This window comes from Delphinus delphis, chromosome 10 (assembly GCF_949987515.2).
Source record: "Delphinus delphis chromosome 10, mDelDel1.2, whole genome shotgun sequence".
NCBI lineage: Eukaryota > Metazoa > Chordata > Mammalia > Artiodactyla > Delphinidae > Delphinus > Delphinus delphis.
Window position 1 is genome coordinate 37341927 of NC_082692.2, and position 14463 is coordinate 37356389.

General features: G+C 43.1%; 1 protein-coding gene across 4 annotated transcripts in view; it reads right to left on the reverse strand.

Annotated features, from left to right (window-relative positions):
- The window catches only part of RNF8 (ring finger protein 8), a 38311-nt gene extending 25225 nt beyond the window's left edge, over positions 1-13086 (reverse strand). For 3 of the 4 annotated variants that reach the window (XR_009520770.1, XR_009520769.1, XM_060021302.1), the window contains exons 1-2: positions 12828-13086; positions 7127-7255 (exon numbers count right to left, since the gene is read on the reverse strand). Coding sequence is in view for 2 of the 4 variants with exons in the window: in XM_060021302.1 (XP_059877285.1) it covers positions 7127-7255; positions 12828-12938 (240 nt within the window). In the remaining 2 variants the exon portion in view is untranslated. The remainder of the gene's footprint in view (positions 1-7126; positions 7256-12827) is intronic. The other variant, XM_060021301.1, reaches the window with a different exon arrangement.
- Between the last annotated feature and the right edge of the window lie 1377 nt (positions 13087-14463).

Sequence of the window (14463 nt, forward strand, 5' to 3'; positions counted from 1 at the left end):
CGCGTCCGGAGCCTGTGCTCTGCAACGGGAGAGGTCACATCAGTGAGAGGCCCACATACCGCAGAAAAAAAAAAAAAAAAAAAGAAAGAAAGAAAGAAAGAAAGAAAACCCTTGAGAACAAATAGAAAAGAAAGGTTCATAAACTGCCATCCTTAGAAACAGCATTCTTCAAACAGCACTTTGGCTTTTTACCTATATGATGTTCATTTCTCCAGAGAAGTGCCTGTGTAACAGGCAGGAATCACCTTGTTACTGGTGGATGAATTACTCAAATAAATGCATTAGCATTAAAAGAAACTGAAATCGAATAGCTCCTATTGATGTAAACTGGGGGCAATGGCCCAAGACTGGAAAAACTGCTAAGAGTGAAGGAAGTAGCATCTAATGATGAGGCTCCGAAGGTATGCTTGGCCAAGAAAATGATGCAGGCACTGTCTCTGGATGTGTGTGGCCCCTGAACACATTGGTGAATGAAAAAACACTTCCCAGTACACATAAACCAAAAAAGAAAGTACCAATACCTTGTACTGGGGTCAAATCGTAGGTGGGATCTGATCCAAATAACAGCACCAATGGTCCATGGGCAACAGAACACGTGGTTAAGAGCTGGAGCTCTGGACTCAGCTTATTAGTTGCATGGCCTTCACCAATTTACTTAATCTCTTTGTACCTCAGTTTTGTCTGTAAAATAGTACAGTTCCTATCTCATACTGCTCCTGTGAGGAATGACTGAGGTTATACATACAAAACACTTAGCACAGTGACCCACATAGAACAAATGCTCGATATTTACTTTTGTGGTTTAAATTAAATCACAGTGTGGGGATTAACAGCATGAACCTCAAGTCAGACTGCCTGGGTTTGTAATTTGGCTCCATTACTTAACAGCTGTGTGACTTAGGCAAGTTTCTTAACCTCTCTATGCCCCAACTGCCACATCTATAAAATGGAAGATAATAATAGTCTCTCCCTCATGGTGTTTGTGTGGATTTGATGAGGTAAAGTATGTACTGTACTTAGGAAAGTACCTGGCACATGGTAAGCATTATCTAAGTGTATATATAAGTGTTCACTACCATTATTTTGTTCTAGCTCAACTGATTTATCAACAATCACGTCAACTCTGTGCTCAGCATCTTGCAAAGTAAATATACCTAGTACAAAAGCAGAAGATATGAAAACATCTTTTAGCAGCTGACCATGGAAAGCAAAACACAAGGGCATATTTAAGCAAATGTGGGATTACATAGCACAGCCTATAAATGTAAAGGAATATCATGTAGAGCTGGGTTAGCTAAGAGATGCTAAATGGAGATGATAGGTCCTAAAATAGACCTGAAGCAAATGCAGCATTTAAAGTTTAAAGAGACAAGTGGGCATTTTAACCCATATCCAGGACTTAACTTTGGGGGACAGGACAGAGATGAAGCTCACACCTGAACAGGGACTAAGGCTTATGCTTATGTTGGTAAAAATAGCTACCTACACTCACGAAGAAAAAATACCTGGTCAACCCAAATATGAAAGACAGGGGGCTGGACCACAAGGCACAGAGGATCCAGGGGAGTAGAGACTGGATCTCAGCTCTGGTTTGGTAATAGGCCCTGGTTTCTGGTTCTATATTATTTGGCTCAAGCAGGGAGAGGGAGAGAAAGACGAGCACAGAAACACACAGAAAGACTGGCTTTTACCTCACTGCCTTGGGCCTAACCTGGCTTATCTGTCAACCTTCTCCTAAACTTTCCATTCATATTCAGCCTGAGAAATTATAGGAAGTGATCAGTTCTGCAGACTTCTGAAACAACACACGAGGAATTAACAAAGGAGGCAGATGGAGACCAGAAGAGTCAATTTTAAAATATACATAGGAAAACAGTCTCAGGGAAAGTAATATGACACAGGAGGCCACCTAATGCCAAGATACAGACGTTTAAGAAAAACTCAAAGGCAAAGATAATGTTAAACAAATAAAGGTTATAGAAGCAGCCCAAGACGAGAGAGAACAAGGATTCCCTAAAAAGCTGGGGCAAACACTTGAGACATATGGCAGCCCTCCACTAGATCCTCTGTATTAACCTGCCTTCCTTCAGAGCCCTTTAGGTCTGAAAAATAAGCTCTCAAAATTTTTCCATCACATTTTATCCTTGGATGCCTCTGTTTACCCATTAATCACTCTTCGGTGACACCTAGTAGTATAATTTGGACCAAAGGCCCAAAATGATTCTGTTCACACAGTGACTGTAGAAAAGATGAAAATACCATGGCTATACAGGAACAGTCAAGTACTGCCCAGGATATGATTTCAAATACAATGGTTTAAACAAATCAAACTCTGTTCAATTCTTTCTTGATGCTGGTTTTCATAATCACCAGTCTGAACAATGTCAGCAGCAGCAAAGTGATAACCAAAGAAAAGCCTGCCGAATGTCTCAGTAATCAATGAGGAAAAGGTGGAATAACCCTCACCCCCTTAAATACTAATTACTTCACTTAATGCTCAATCTCTGTCCAGCATTTTTAATTGGTTGTTGAGAACAGTGGAAACCCAAAGCCAAAAGCCAATGTTTCCTTGCAGTTCTCTAGATGACTTATGTAGCTCAGTGGTTCTCAGCCCTAACTGTAGCGTGAAATCACCTGGAAACGTTTACAACAAATAGCAGTGCCTGAGTCTCATCCTTAGACTGAATTAATTGGTCAGAGGTGGGACCTAGGCATCAGAATTTTTAAAGCCAGGTTTAGACACAAACACTGTGTATAATCATATTAAGACACAGGGACCCTTTGCAGTCAACCCTTCACCCACATCCAGGCAGCTACTCATCTGGTCTCTACAAAGGTCTGCCTTTTCCATAATGTTGTATAAATGGAATCATACACTGTATGTACCCTTTTGAGTTTGGCTGCTTTCGCTTAGCATGATGGCTCTGAGATGTGTCCACTTGGTTGCATTACAGTAGCTTGGTATTTTTATTGCTGAGTAGTACTCCAGGGTATGGGTACATCAGCTTGTTTCTCTGTTCCCTAGTTGTTTTCTTCCAGTTTTTGGTGATTATGAATAAAACCACTATAAACATTCAGGTACAAGTTTCTGTGAGAACATAAGTTTCCATTAATTTGGGGTAAATACCTAAAAATGGAATTGCTGGGTAAGTGTATGTTTAACTGTAAGAAACTGCCAAACTGTTTTTCAAAGTGGCAGTACTATTTTGTTTCCTCAGTTGCAGTGTTTAAGAGTTCCAGTTACTCTGCATGCTCACCAGCACTTGGTAGTGTTTTATTTTAGCTATTCTAATAGGTGTATCAGTCAATATTTTAAAAAATTCTTTACTAAAACATAACATACAAACATAAAAACATACAAATCATAAATGCACAACTAGGTGAATATCACAAAATGAACACTCAGTATAACTACCACAAGGTTTAAAAAAAAAAAAAAATCCCCACATTATCAGCATCCCAGAAACATCCTTATGCCTCCTTCTAGCCACTAAGTCCCCCCCACCACCCCATAAAGTGACTACTAGCCTGGCTTAACATCACACGTTAGTTTTGCCTGGTTTTGAACATTATACAAATGGCATGAAATAATATGTATTCTTGGGACTTCCCTGCCGGTCCAGTGGTTAAGAATCCGCACTTCCACTGCAAGGGGCGTGGGTTTGATCCCCAGCTGGGGAACTAAGATCCCGCATGCCAGGTGGCACAGCCAAAAAAAAAAAAAGTATTTTTTTGTGTCTGTTTTCTTTCACTCAATATTACGTTTGCGAGATTTATCCATGTTGTTGGATATAGCAGTAATTCATTCAAATTCATTACAGTATAGTGTTTCATTGTAAGAATATCCCACAGTTTATTTATCCATTCTACTGTTGAAAGACATTTGGGTTGTTTCCCTAGGAGTGAAAATACCGTATGTGTGTATGTATGTATGTATGTATATACACATACATACATACACAACTTTAATAAATAATGCCAAATAATTTTCCAAAATAGTTGTACCAATTTACACTTCTACCAAAAGACTACTTGCTCCATACCCGTACTAATGTCTGGCATCATCAAAATTTAATTATAGTTACTCTCTGACTACAAGGTGTGTTGTGGTATTCCATCATGCTTTTAATTTGTATTTCCCAGGGACTTCCCCGGTGGCACAGTGGTTGAGAATTCGCCTGCCAATTCAGCGGACACGGGTTTGAGCCCTGGTCCGGGAAGATCCCACATGCCACAGAGCAACTAAGCCCGTGCGCCACAACTACTGAGCCTGTGCTCTAGAGCCCGCGAACCACAACCACTGAGCCCACGTGCCACAACTACTGAAGACGGTGCGCCTAGAGCCTGTGCTCTGCAACAAGAGAAGCCACCACAATGAGAAGCCCACGCGCTGCAACGAAAAGTAGTCCCCGCTCACCACAACTAGAGAAAGCCCGCGCACAGCAACGAAGACCCAACGCAGCCAAAAATAAATAAATAATTTGTATTTGTATTATTTATTGGTCAAATAAATAATCTGATCATTAATGAAGTTGAACAATGTTTCATGGCTACTGAACATTTGGAAAGAATCTTTTGTGAAGTGCCTGCCTCTTGCCCATTTTTATTTTTTTTAATTTATTTATTTTAGTTTATTTATTTTTGGCTGCGTTGGGTCTTCATTGCTGTGCATGGGCTTTCTCTAGTTGCGGAGAGTGGGGGCTACTCTTCGTTGCGGTGCACAGGCTTCTCATTGCGGTGACTTCTCTTGCTGTGGAGTACAAGCTATAGGCACGTGGGCTTCAGCAGTTGTGGTGCGCAGGCTCAGTAGTTGTGGCTCGCGGGCTCTAGAGAGCAGGCTCAGCAGTTGTGGCGCACGGGATTAGTTGCTCCGTGGCATGTGGGATCTTCCCGGACCAGAGGTCAAACCCACGTCCCCTGCATTGGCAGGCAGATTCTTAACCACTGCGCCACCAGGGAAGCCCCTGCTCATTTTTAATACTGGGTTATCTTTCTTTTTCTCATTGATTTGGAGTTCTATATACATCCGAGTATAAGCCCTTCACTGATTATATGTGTAGCAAGTATCTTCCACTCTGAGCTTATTTTCACTCTCTTAATGATATCTTTTGATGAATGGAAATTCTTAATTTTAATGTGCTCTCTCCAGTATTTTTTAAAAGTCTCCCATGTATGGGCAAAATTGGAAACAGGGCTGAGGACCACTGCTCTAGCTGCTGGGAGACCAGAAGTTGAATTGTCCCAAGCAGCAAGGTTTGTTCAGACTCAACTGTGCACAGAAGGGGTTAAAATAGATCATCTCTAAGGTCCCCTTTTCGGTGCCAATTTATATTTTGCTCACAGTGGCTTGCCAAGAGTGCTGAACCAATTTACTTAGCATTTATGCTCTCTTTCAACACCATGCCAACTCAACTTAATCCTAGTGCAGGAAGGTACTTTCTCCAACAGCTTAAATCTAGCAGGTTTATGCATGCAAAATAAGGCCGCTGGGCAGGCCTACGGAATACCTGCGATACTATGAATTATAATAAGAAATATATACTTGGTATTCATCCCCATTTCTAGCACAGAGCTTCTAAAACCCTTAAAATTTCCTAAGTGGTAAGAGATCAAGGTAACTTTTGCTATGTTAATGAGGTGACTTTTGGAGGGTCATCTATGAGGGCTGGGTGCCAGGGGAACCAATCCTGTGATTGGAGAGTTGGAACTTTCATTCTCACCCCTCAACCCCCTGGGAAGGGAGAGGGGCTAGTGGTTGATCACCACTGGCTAATGATTCAATCAAGTACACAAATGTAATGAAGCCTCCATAGACACCCAAAAGGATGGGGTTTGGAGAGCTTCCTGGTTGGTGAACACCTGGAAGTGCTAGGAGAGGGGCAGGGCATGGACGCTCCATGCCCCTTCCCATATACCTTGCCCTATGAGTCTCTTTCATTTGGATGTTCACCTGTAACCCAGACCATATCCTTTTATAATAAACTGGTAAATCTAAGTAAATGTATTCCTGAAGCTAATTAATTAATTAAATCCAAAGTGGGAGGCGGCAATGGGGACCTCTGATTTATAGCCAGTCAGCCAGAAGTACAGGTGAAAACCTGGACTTGGCAACTGGCACCTGAAGTTCAAGGATAGGGTCCTTGGAACTTCCAACCTATAGCCAGTTGGTCAGAAGCACAGATGTTAACATGGCATTTTAACCTGGGTTGTGACTGGCATCTGAAGTGGAGGGTGGTCTTGTGGGACTGAGCCCTTTACTGGTGGAATCTGATGCTATCTCGGGTTGACAGATGGGTGGGGGGACGTCCCCACACCCGTTGGAATTGGTCTCAGAATCATTTCAATACCCTTCCTTCTAACAGGTATCTTTAAAATCCTTTCAACCAGAGCAGTGCAAAATGGTGTCCAAAGACTTTTCACACTTCCTAATCCTTAACTGTTGACATCAGAATTTCTCTCACTTCACACTCTATATTTTCACTATTTGCAGGTGCTTGTATATCTGCACTTTAGGTATTTCCTAATTGCTGGGTTTTATACACTATTTCACCTCCCTTAGTATTCACATTTGATCTGTGGTTTTCAAATTTGTTTCAAGGGACAAAAACCCCTATATTCAAAGGAAATCTTCCTTAGTGCACTAATACATGAAACAGGTGAAAAGTGAGAGGAGGGGTTTGCTCTGATGGAAAGAAGTGGGAAAGAAAAGGAGCTAAGTGCAGTCAGCTCAGTTCCTCCCCCCCCCACCATGTCCTGAATCACAGTTGTACTCCAGAATCTTTGTCAGATTCCCGAGATCTCTGGACCTCCAACTCACAAGAGACCAAGTCCCCTGGTAACTTAATCTAGTTTCTGGAATAGGACCTATTGCCCCAATTCAGGTGTTCCCTACAAAGTAACTAACTTCAAGTCATTAGACTTTATTGTGGCATAATCTAATCTCTGGCAACATAGAGAAGTAGTTGTCTCTGGGAAAGACAAGTGGGTAGCTAGGGGAGAAGATATCTTCTTTTAATTTTGAACCTTTCAATTTTGTATCATGTATTACCTCAGCGGGGGGGGAACTCTAACTTAAAAATAAACAAAAATTCAATAGAAGTAACTAGGCTTCCATGGATTACTGTACCTTGTTGTCCATAATTGTCCATTGGCCCTCGGCATTCTGCTTCAAAATACAGTGGTTTCGGGAAATCATCAGAGGGCAGATTTTTGATACCAACTGGTATGTGACACCAAATCCTCGCCCTACAGTCACCTAGGAAGACAACGACAATGTAAGAGACACAATCAGCCACCGTACTGAAAAGAGAGGTCCTTTACAATCTTGTCAACCAGCAGTATCCACAAGTCCTGACTTATGAAACCAGACTCCCATGAAACCCAAACAGCTCACTGGCCATCTCCTCCTTCAGCTGCCATGGGAGCCACTGGCTAGAGAAAGGTAAAAAGTTGTGACAAGAGACAGCTGAACATTAATCATGGAATGTCAGGGTTGGTAGGACTCTGAAAGGTCACCTGGTTCAGCCACTCATGGGATGGAGGAATTCCTTCTACACAACCCCATCAACTAGTCTTAAACACTGCCAAGAACTATAGCTTCTACATAAGACAGTCCTTCCAATTTTTTAATGGCTCTGACTTGGCATCTTTCTTCCTATAAATTCCATCCATCAGCCCAGGCTCTCCCCTGGGCACCACCAGAAAATCTCCAATCCCCCTTCACATGACAACTATAAAGTGTCTACTGAATCTTCCCTTTTCTCGGCCCTACGTTCCCAGTTACTTCAACGTAACTCCACGGCATAGATTTGAGTCTTTTTGCCATCCTAATAGGTCTGTGAAGAGACTCCTGGTTTATTTTTATTCCTGGATGCCACATTAAGAAAAATAAACCTAATTTTTATTACATAGTCAATGCAAGTATCACTTTCCTAGTTCTAGATTTTATCACTGGAGCATATAAATTGCATTAGCTTTCACAGCAGATCTATCATACCGCCAACGTATCCTTAGGCTTAGGAATGATTAAATTTCTTGGTCTAACCCTCCCCTAAGAATTTTTATGCTAAGTTATGTCTCTTCTGTCCTATACTTGACTAGTTGGTAAATTTGAATTCAAGGGCAGGACCTTACATTGATTCCTATTAAATTTCATCTTGTTAGTCCAGCCTATCATGAGCTTGTCAAGACCTTTCTGAATTTTTCATCTGCCATCAGACATACTCAATATCCCTTCCAGCTTGGAGTCACCCACCAAATTGATATGATGCCCTCTGTACCTTCATTCAAGACAGATAAAAAGATTAAAACAGGTTGTAACCAAAGGCAAAGCTCTCAGGAAAGCCTAGTAAACATTCCACCACACAATCTAGGAACACCTTGAACCAGTTATAATTCAACCAAAAGATGGAAAAGTCCTTGTTTTCCATCTTATCCACAAGTACAGCATGAGAGCCTCTAGAAAAGGTTGCAAAGAAGTCCCAGTTCACATCTATCATATTTTCCTGAAAGACCAGTCAAGTTCATAATAACCCTGTCAAGGAAGGAAATAAAATTCTTCTGGGATCCAGGTCGTAGAATTCCCTGCTTATTCTTCTTGGTGCACACGCCACCTCTTTAATGACCCATACCCCAACCTAACCTGGGAACATTAAGCCAAATAGTCTGTGGTTTTCTAAAAGCTGCACTTTTTGTTCCTGTTGAATTCTTTCAAAATTATGCCTGTCCTCCTGAGTCCCTCAAAGACCACCACGATGCTTTGTCCCAATCTATTCCTCCCCACAAACTCTCATCTCAGCAACTGACACTACCACCCAACCTACTGCTTAGCCCCAAACCCAGAAGCCATCTTTGATTCACTCTACATCCCTCATCTCCACATTCAAATCATCAGCAAAATCTACTGGCTGTTAATTCAAATATGCCCTAATCTATTCACTTCTCTCTCTCTCAGTGGCCACTACCTTAATCCAAACAGCACTGTTTCCTCCAGTTATGCTGTTTTTGCTCCTGTGCCAGCCCCCATTCTTCACACAGTAGCTGGGGTGGCAATGTAAAAACTTTAAACCAGATCTTTTCCCTTCTTAAAATTCTCTAATAATCCAAACTTCCTTTCACAGCCTTTAAGGCCCTCAATGTCCTAACCCCCTCTACCTTTTTAGTGTTATCTCACATTATGGTCAGAAACACTACCTGAGGGTACTTTCACCTGTCCCCTGCGATTAGAACATCCTTCTCTCATCCATTTGCATGGGCTCCTTATCTTTCAAGTTTCAGCTCCTCAGAGGCCTACCTTGATTACCTGATCTAAAGTTGCTGCCTGATCCCTCCCTGGCCATTGCATGCCTTCACATTATTAGCATGCACTTACCACATCCAAAATTATCCTGCTTGTTTCATTTATTTTTGTCTACTTTTATTTACTTTTCTAAATTTATATTTAGAATTTAAATTTCATGAGCAGGGACCTTATCTGTCTTGTATACCACAGTACCCTGTACTCCTCAGAGCCTCTTTCTGCTCAGTAAATATCTGTGAATAAATGGAAGAATAAAGAGATCTTGCTTATGAGTCCTCCCAGATTCCAGGAGATGGGCACTTTCTTAGGTCAGAAGTTGGAAAATGTGTTATTACCACTGGAAACTATGGAGCAGCAGCCAAGAACCTTACAATCTGACTTGTTCCCCTCTAAAATGTTGTGGTGATCACCTCCACCAAAACTCTGAATCTGAAGTTTTTCAATGCTTTGACAGTTTGCCAGACACTCCATTAATTATAGAAGTTCCTCTGAATTAATATGCATACCCTTTAAAAATGGAACGTTTTAGGATTTATCTGTCATCCATATTCAGTAAGAATTTCCATTTAGGTAGCTTTATTTCTAATAAATAAAGTATTAAATATTCCATTTTAATACCTGAGGGGAGACAGTCAGATTGCCATTATGGGTAGCCTGGAGAAAGTAATACAAAAAAGGGAGATGAGCACCTTTCTCTGAAATCACCTCCTATGAACTCTGAATCCAGGAAAGGAAGGAAACACTCTTTTTTGTCTTTCCCTTCACTGTTTGGTCCTAGAATTGACCTTGATATATTGATAATTCATCCACACCATGGTTAGAGTCTGCATGAGCTTATTTGAATATCCCAGCACCATGCATAACATAAAACTAAATTCCCCATGGGAACTGAGTGCCAACAAACTGCCAACTCGTTGCTGGGGACTGTTTCCATTTACAACAGTTTTGCAAGCCTTTGAGCTTATTGACAGTATTGGTCTACAAGTTCATCTTGTCCTTTCCCACCTTCGCTAATGCTTCCCTCCTAGGCATGACTCCTACTGTTTCCCAAATGACCAACAACTCCTCTAGGACCATCCTTTTCCTTTTTCCAACCCTCTTAGGGCAAAGAGCTTCATGAAAACCAAATACAGGAGAAGAAAAGAGAAAAATGAAGACACTATGATTTCCCCCAAAGGCCTAAGCACTTACAGGGCCTGGGAACTAGCTAATTTGCAATAAATCTCTATCTAATTTGTTTTTCTACCAAACTCTCTGGATTGGTTTAAGAAGTTTAAAGACACCCATTCAGGCAGACAATTTACTACAGTATTCCCTTCAATGAAATGAGAGGAACCTTGTTTTATTATTGTAGCTGAGAATCTGAGGGGTACTGGGAAGGCAAGAAACTGACTTTACTCTCATTATAACTAAGTAATATCAGCACACCTCCTAAAATCTTGTGCACACAGGCCTGTGCTATGGTTTGGGGACCATTATAATATAAGCAAGACTTCATCTCTTGGCTTTGACTCAGGCCTCTGTCCATACACACTGCAGCCTATGCTCCAACTACTTCCTAAGGTCCGACCTTGCAGACAGCCAGGCCTGGGAGGCCTCTCCTCCACACAGGTCCCAAGGCAAGCCAGTCTTCTTGCTATATCTTCACCATTCATTCTGGCTTGTATGGCTCTCCCCTCATAGCAGTGGTCTCACACAAAATTATCTGATAGTTTAAAATATGTGTAGGAGTACTTTATAGTCCTCTTGTCCTTGCTGCAGGGGCTTTAACCTTTCTGCCTGCCCCCTCCCCAAGACTCTCAGTGCTACCAAGCTATTCAGAAGTAATGAATTAATCCACCACAACTGAATCTTAAAGAACAATTAACATGACCACTAAATTCGTTACAGGGTTGTGTGTGAGTGTGGTATATGTGCAGGGCTCAGATTAAGTGATGTATGTGAAAGCCCAGTCCTATACAAAATAAGGTATAGTTACTATTATTCAGGTATTAGTATTTTCATTTGTTAAACTTCCTAAAGGTATATGCTTTTGGAAAGGGTCGTGCCGGGAAGGCCAGTGCTCGAGCTGATAGAATGAATGCCTAAAATGGACTTTTAGGCACTGATAACGTGGATAGAAGAGAGACTGGGGGCAGAGGTATCTTCCTCGTGTTCTTCAATCCACAGCATACAAGTAATCCTTTATAATCCCCAAATCTAGCAACATTTAAGGCTGGACCTGAATTCCTCCTCTGACTGTTCTTAGAATAGGACTAAATAAACCACATCTTGGCACTTGATCATACAGTCTGCCTGGATGTTCTCAAACTGCTTCACTGCATAAAATCCTCTTTCCCCGTTCAAGCAATAAACTCTTTGAGAGCAAAAGTCATTATTATGTGTCCCTCTCATACTACAGCAAACAATGCAAGTACTCAGTAAATACCTGGGAGACTGAATTGAGACTATGTAATTTACAGGAAAAAATCTAGTTAAACATACAAAATTATCAAAAGACTTCTTTATCCTTCACACAAATCATTTCCAAAACCAAAACGGTTCCCAATCACCACAAGCTGGTCCCTGATCCAGCCCTCCTTCCCAAGCTGATTGCACTCTCCCCCCACCTCTCTTCCATCACCCTCTCTAGAACCACCTCCCGAGTCCTCGCGGCCCCCAACTGAAACCGTGCCTCACCTGTCCTCTTTAAATTCTTTTCTTTGTATTTATAACCGCATTAGAGAACATCATAAGCAGCTTCTGGAGAGAATTCTTGTATTTCTGTAGCCCTACCTCAACCCATCTAAGGGGCAGTACCGAGACTCACAGGATAATTGTGGCCCATACCAAAGCGCCAATTTTCCTCAAGAGTCGGAACGGAAAAGGGCTTTTTTACGTAAAAGTCTGAGTATTTTAAGGGACACGACCTCAAACTCGCAATCTTTTTCAAAATAAACTTGAGAAAGTTCACGCTCTCAGCAGTCCTCCGAGGTTCCCCCCGCTCCGCCCCAGACCCCGGACGGTTCCGTGACTCTCGGAAGTTGGGGCAGCTCCGCCTGCCAGTTCCTCCGCCCCGGCAGGGAGCAGCCGGGTGCGACCCCAATAGGTGCCGTGCCAGCCCCCCAACCCATCAACACAGTCGCCTCCTTCCCCCGCGAAACCCCAGCAGTCCTCACATCCTCTACGCCCGCCTCTCGCTCTGCCCCTCTACCAGGCTCCTTCCCGCAACCCTGACACCGGCCCCAGCTCGGCCCTCGGGCCTAGGCCGCTCTCCACAGGGTCATCTTTTCTCCCACACTGTAGCACCTCCCCCGGACACCGCCCGCCTCAGACCCCCCCAACCACTCGCACCAGCCCCCTTTTCCGTTCCCTCCCCCCCAGGGCCCACCCTTCACCGCTCTCTTCACTTCCTCTCCCACTTCCACGTTTCCATTCATCCCTCCCGCCGGGACGTCGGGCCTCCCTCCGGCCCGTTGAGCCTTCCTCCGGCCCGTGCCTCCTCCAACTCCCTTCCCTCACCTTAGAAAGACCCCCCCCTCCCCCTCACCTCGTTTCCATCCTCCAGCAGCAGCCACTCGGCGTTCATCCCCACACGCCGCAAGCACCAGCTCCGGTCATCAGCGCGGCCTTCCGTGACCAGGGAGCCAGGATCCCCCATAGCCCACTCGGCCCTGGGTCGCGGTCAGCACAGAGCGAGACCCCGACCCGGGTTACCGCCGCCTCTCGGTTTCCTAGCGGGAGCCATACCTACACTACAGACAGAAGCAATCGCTAAGCATTCGCGATCTAGGCGAAAGCTCGCTTGGGCTCCGCCCCCAGCCCGCCAAAGGCCGGTAAGCCGGAGTCACTGCGCCTGCGCGAGAGGAGGGCTCTTGGGACCCTGTAAACCAGGTGAGGGCGGTCTAGCCCCAGGGCCGGCACTTGTTGCCCGACGCGCCCTGATGCTCCCGACACACCTCTCTCACCCTTTATAGCGCCCCCACCCCAATTCTAGCCTCCCCACACTGGAGCCTCTTCTCGCTTTTCCTCTCTCTTTTTAAAAATTTTACTTTGTAATGATTTCCATGTTATTTAAAATTATAACCAACTTTTAAAAACTTATGATAAATTTAAAATCTGTTAAACCTGTTTCTAAACAGTACCTCTTTTGCACGATCTTCTTTTACTACCGCATTTTTAAAAACTCAGACTGAAAAGAAATTATTAAAAAAAAAAAAGAATTCCCTGGCTGTCCAGTGGTTCGGACAGTGCGCTTTTGTTGCCTGCGCAGGATTCCATCCCTGGTGGGGGAACTAAGATCCAGCAAGCTGAAAGCCGTAAGGCGCGGCCAAAATATATATATATAGAGAGAGAGAGAGAGAACAAAAAAAACAAAAAAAAAAACTTAGACTGTACTAGGCAAATCTATCCAGGCAGAAAGCACAGTTTACCTGCTGCTAGGTGTGGAAGCCAGGGGGTTGAATGCAATGGACTTGGAATTTAAGGAGGTGATAGAAATGTTCTAAAACTGAATTGTGGTATACACCGGCACATAATATTGTACATCAACTGTAGTGAATTAAAATAAATAAATAGGGCTTCCCTGGTGGTGCAGTGGTTAAGAATCCGCCTGCCAATGCAGGTGACACGGGCTCGAGCCCTGGTCCGGGAAGATCCCACATGCCATGGAACAACTAAACCTGTGCACCACAACTACTGAGCCTGATCTCTAGAGCCTGTGAGCCACAACTACTGAAGCCCACGCACCTAGAGCCCGTGCTCCGCAACAAGAGAAGCCACCGCATTGAGAAGCCCGCGCACCACAATGAAGAGTAGCCCCTGCTCGCTGCAACTAGAGAAAGCCCACGCGCAGCAACGAAGACCCAACGCAGCCAAAATAAATAAATAAATAAAATAGTTTTTAAAATAAATAAATAAATAAGTGAAAATGAAACTAGATTGTGGTGATGATTGCACAACTGTATAAATTTACTAAAAAGTCCTTGAAGCATACACTTCCAATGGATGAATTTTTAAAAATTTTATTGACGTATAGTTGATTTACAATGTTGTGTTAATTTCTGCTGTAGAGCAAAGTGACTCAGTTATACATATATATATTCTTTTTAAAAAAATATTTATTGACTTATTTAATTATTTGCGCCCACTTTTAGTTGCGGCATGCGGGATCTTCATTGCCGCAT